This window comes from Phycodurus eques, chromosome 4 (assembly GCF_024500275.1).
Source record: "Phycodurus eques isolate BA_2022a chromosome 4, UOR_Pequ_1.1, whole genome shotgun sequence".
NCBI lineage: Eukaryota > Metazoa > Chordata > Actinopteri > Syngnathiformes > Syngnathidae > Phycodurus > Phycodurus eques.
Window position 1 is genome coordinate 10,297,880 of NC_084528.1, and position 4,774 is coordinate 10,302,653.

At 42.9% G+C, this 4,774-nt stretch overlaps 1 protein-coding gene across 1 annotated transcript; it reads left to right on the top strand.

Moving 5' to 3' along the window:
* mrpl32 (mitochondrial ribosomal protein L32) lies at positions 1-1,839 on the top strand. Its single transcript, XM_061675546.1, has 3 exons — positions 1-160; positions 262-455; positions 1,375-1,839. Exons 1-3 carry the CDS (start codon positions 67-69, stop codon positions 1,624-1,626), a joined length of 540 nt encoding a protein of 179 aa, XP_061531530.1. The 5' UTR covers positions 1-66; the 3' UTR covers positions 1,627-1,839.
* Positions 1,840-4,774: the final 2,935 nt, after the last annotated feature.

A 4,774-nucleotide genomic window follows, 5' to 3' on the forward strand; every position in this document is an offset into this window, starting at 1 on the left:
TGACGACTGTATCTGTGACCGTGAGCATTTTGACATGTTTTGAAGGAACACAACGTGGAAGCTATAATGAATTTGGCTGCATTGTTACACAGTTTAAGATGCTCCTTGCTACACATTGAGAACAGACTCATGCAGGCGGCAGGAATAGAACGACAGCTGGGTGAGTTTATTCCGCGACACAGTAACGTGTTAATATTCTCTGACCGCGTGATGTCTTTCAAAGTATGGCCGGCCAATGATGCGAAATGTCTCTGTGTGCAGTTCCAGCCCTAGCAGTTAATGGTCCGAGTCTGCTGCCGCCTGTCGAGCAACAGCAACTGGAGGAGGGGCAGAGCTTGAAGCGACCTCCCGGCGTTCTGGACAGCATTTTCTGGATGGCAGCACCAAAGAAGAGGCGCACCATCGAGGTCAACCGAACAAGGAGGAGGGCTGAGAGCAAACTTATCAAAGTCAAGGTACACTAAACGTAACCGCCCACTTATGATACTGAATTCAATGTCACGTTTAAAACAAACATTTGCTTAAAAATACCGGCAGCCAGTGTTTATCTCCTTGGGCCACAGCACATGTTTTTATACTGTAATATAAACATACATCCATCCACTTCATTATACAGCTTGGGCCCATTCGAGTTGCGGTTTGCGAAGTACACCCTGGACTTGCAGGTCACAACCATTAACGATCAAATTCAAACCTATGGACAATTTAAAATCTTAAATTAACCAAATTGTCATGTTTTGGGAATGTGTGAGGAAGCCCCACCCAACCATAGGGAGCCCAAACTCCTCACAGGGAGGCTGTAGCCAAGATTCAAATCCTGAACCTCAGAACTGTGAGGCTGACATGCTAACCACTAGACCCACTGTGCTGCCTAAAAGATAAAAGTGTCCGATACTAATATTTCATGTTTCTAGAGCAGTAACTGTATGTGTAATCACTCCACTAGTTGAAGTCATCAATATGGAATTGTGAATCAATGTACATAAACACGAACAACAACATTAGGTACTCCTGTACAATCTAATGATCTCCAATACACGAGCTATATGAAATCAATCTGTTGTAACAAAGACAATAATGCTAATTTTTGGGTAAGTAATAATTACACTGTTTGTTGTTGTGGATGCAGTTAGAGAAGCGTATAGCTACACTGCATAGGCAAGGTAAGTATTAGAAGAAACAATGTTAGTAGTACAATAACAAACATTTTTAATATGCGGTTGCCACTGTAAGTGTAAACTGTAAAAGATCTCTTATTTTTAAATACATAATTTTGGATCCAGTTCTTGTATTGGAAGTCATTAGATGGTGTAGGTGTCCAGAGTGAGTGACCAGTAATTGTATCCATGACTAAAACATTGACCTCTCCTTCAGCTAAACATCGAGCCGTGTCCAGAGTGCGGCCACTTGAAGCAGAAGCACATCCTGTGTGGCTTCTGTTATGCTAAAGTGTGCAAGGAGACCGCTCTAATCCGTCATCAAATTAAAGCAATGGAGGGTGGTCCTCTCGGGGCCCCTACTGTGGAGACCGTTGTCTTGTATGTGGATGAGACGCCAAGCGAGTTGGACAAAGACAAGAGAATAGTGGAGAGACCCAGGAAGCGTCCAGCCTGGTTTGGCCAGTAATCCCTCATGTAGTCTGGTTGTATGCAGAACACACCTTCATTTTATTGCAGACTGACTGATCTGTCTGTTGTCTATAATTGCAGCTTGTTTTGTTTCTGCAGGCACAAGGCTGAGCAACATTTGGTTTGTTTATGCTGGTCTATGTGTGTACAGCAGTGACTGAATTATTTTGTGTTTTTTAATAAATTTATTATGTGGGAAAAAAGCAACAAATCCATCAGTTCATCATCCATCTTTTTGTATATAGTTTTATTTATTATGATCACAGGTGAAGTGAGCTGGAGCCTATTCCAACTGATTTGGGCGAGTACACCCTGGACTGGTTGCGAGCCAATCGCAGGTCACGTATACTGTAGACAAGCAAACATTAACACTTAGATTCATACTTTTATGGCCATTTTTGAGTCTTCAATGAAGAAGCACGGAATTTAGGGATTTCATCATCTACAGTACATAATATCAAAAGATTCATAGAATCTGGAGAAATTGCTGCACTTCAGCAGCCAGGCCGAAAACCATCATGAAATGCCTGTGACCTTCGATCCCTCACGCGGTACCATACCTTACTAAACCAACTTTTTTTTAGTATTTGCGATGGTATATTGGCTCTATGGTGCCTTAGTAAACATCCATCCATCCATATTTTTTTTTACCGCTTATCCTCACTCGGGTCGCTGGAGCCTATCCCATATGGACAAAGTGGATACAAAACTGGATCAAACAGAAATACGTGCTCATCATTATTGGCCCCCATGAAGTTTAAGTACAAAATATGGAATATGTGAAGAAAATCAATCAAGTGAGACAACATTTTTCTGGAGAGAACTTGTTTTTGATACAAAAGAGAAAATTATATTTTATTGACAGATGAAACAAAAAGAGCTTTTTAGAAATGCACACAAACAGTATGTTTACTACAGCACAATGAAGCCTTTAGGGAAAAGATCACTATCAACAGTCAAGCATGGTCCATAATGCTGTGGGGTTGCTTTGGTGCATCTGGTACTGGAGGCCTTAACTGTATCACAGGTATCATGAAATCAGAAAATTATCAATTAGAGCGAATTGTCTTACTCAGTGGTAAGAAAACTTGGTTTGAGGCGAAGATCAAGGGTGCTCCAGCAAGACAAAGACCCAAAGTACACATTCAAAAGCACACAGGAATAGTTGAAAAGGGGAAAAAAAAGACTTTTAAAATGGCCAGCAATGAGTCCTGATCTCAGTCCAATCGAACATCTTTGGGGGAACTGAAATCTGCCACTGGGGAAAAGAACCCTGCAAATGTTTAAGACCTTGAAAAAATTGCAAAGGAAGAGTGGGAGGAAATAGCACCTGAGAAGTGCAAAAAGCTTATACACTGAACAAAAATATAAATGTCACACTTTTGTTTTTGCTCCCATATTTCGTGATGTGGACTCAAAGATCTAAAACTTTTTCTACATACACAAATGGCCAGTTCCCTCAAATATTGTTCACAAATCTGTCTAAATTTGTGTTAGTGAGCATTTCTCCTTTGTCGAGATAATCAATCACACCTCACAGGTGTGGCATATCGAGATGCTGATTAGACAGCATGATTATTGCACAGGTGTGCCTCAGGCTGGCCACAATAAAAGGCCACTCTGAAATGTGGAGTTTTGCTTTATTGTGGACGTCTGGGGGGGTCGGAAAACCAGTCAGTATCTGGTGTGACCACCATTTGCCTCACGCAGTGCAACACATCTTCGTATAGAGTTGATCAAGTTGTTGATTGTGGCTTGTGGAATGTTGGTCCACTCCTCTTCAATGGCTGTGCGAAGTTGCTGGATATTGGCAGGAACTGGAACACGCCGTTGTTTACGCCGTTCCAGAGAATCCCAAACATGCTCAATGGGTGACATGTCTGGGGAGTATGCTGGACATGCAAGAACTGGAATCTTTTCATCTTCCAGGAATTGTGTACGGATCCTTGCCACATAGGGCCGTGCATATCATGCTGCAACATGAGGTGATGGTCACGCCTGCCCATACCATAATCCCACCACCACCATGGGCCACTCGATCCACAACGTTGACATCAGCAAACCACTCACCCACACGACATTACACAAGCTGTCTGCCATCTGTCCTGAACAGTGAAAACCGGGATTCATACGCCAAGAGAACACCTTTCCAACGTGCCAGACGCCATCGAATGTGAGCATTCGCCCACTCAAGTCGGTTTCGACGACGAACTCCAGTCAGGTCGAGACCCCGATGAGGACGACGAGCATGCAGATGAGCTTCCCTGAGAGGGTTTCTGACAGTTTGTGCAGAAATTCTTTGGTTATGCAAACCGATTGTTACAGCAGCTTTCCAGGTGGTCTCAGACGATTTTGGAGGTGAACATGCTGGATGTGGAGGTCTTGGGCTGGTGTGGTTACATGTGGTCTGCGGTTGTGAGGCCAGTTGGATGTACTGCCAAATTGTCTGAAATGCCTTTGGAGATGGCTTATGGTAGAGAAATTAACATACAATTCACAGGCAATAGCTCTGGTGGACATTCCTGCAGTCAGCATGCCAATTGCACGCTCCCTCAGAACTTGTCACATCTGTGGCATTGTGCTGTGTGATAAAATTGTACATTTCAAAGTGGCCATCTTATGGCACACCTGTGCAATAAGGATGCTGTCTAATCAGCATCTTGACATGCCACACCTGTGAGGTGGGATGGATTATCTCGACAAAGTAGAAATGCTCACATGGGCTCAGGAACACTTCAGAAAAACATTGTCAATTAACACAGTTACACTACATTTAGAAATGCAAGTTAAAACTCTACCATGCAAAGATATATATCAGCAACACCCATAAATGCCGCCAGCTTCTCTGGGCCCAAGTTTATCTGAGATAGACTGACGCGAAGCGGAAAAGTGTGCTGTGGTCTGATGGGTCCACATTTCAAATTGTTTTTGGTAATCATGGACCAGGCCAAAGAGGAAAAGAACCATCTGGATTGGAATTGTGCTTTGTATGCGGACATAAAAAATGAGGACGGATTTTCCCCCCCCCCAAGAAGGATAAAGTGATTTCTCTAAAATAGGGCTCATGGTGTACACTGTTTTATATACATCATACTACTTACTGTATTACACTCTAAGGCAAACTAGTAACAGGGGAGCGCTCAACT

Bases quoted from the DNA above. Each gene is read 5' to 3' on its own strand.
- mrpl32 (XM_061675546.1), top strand. From the start codon at position 67: ATGAATTTGGCTGCATTGTTACACAGTTTAAGATGCTCCTTGCTACAC. The intron at 161-261 runs GTGAGTTTATTC...CTCTGTGTGCAG, and splicing joins AGGAATAGAACGACAGCTGG to TTCCAGCCCTAGCAGTTAAT. The intron at 456-1,374 runs GTACACTAAACG...CCTCTCCTTCAG, and splicing joins GCAAACTTATCAAAGTCAAG to CTAAACATCGAGCCGTGTCC.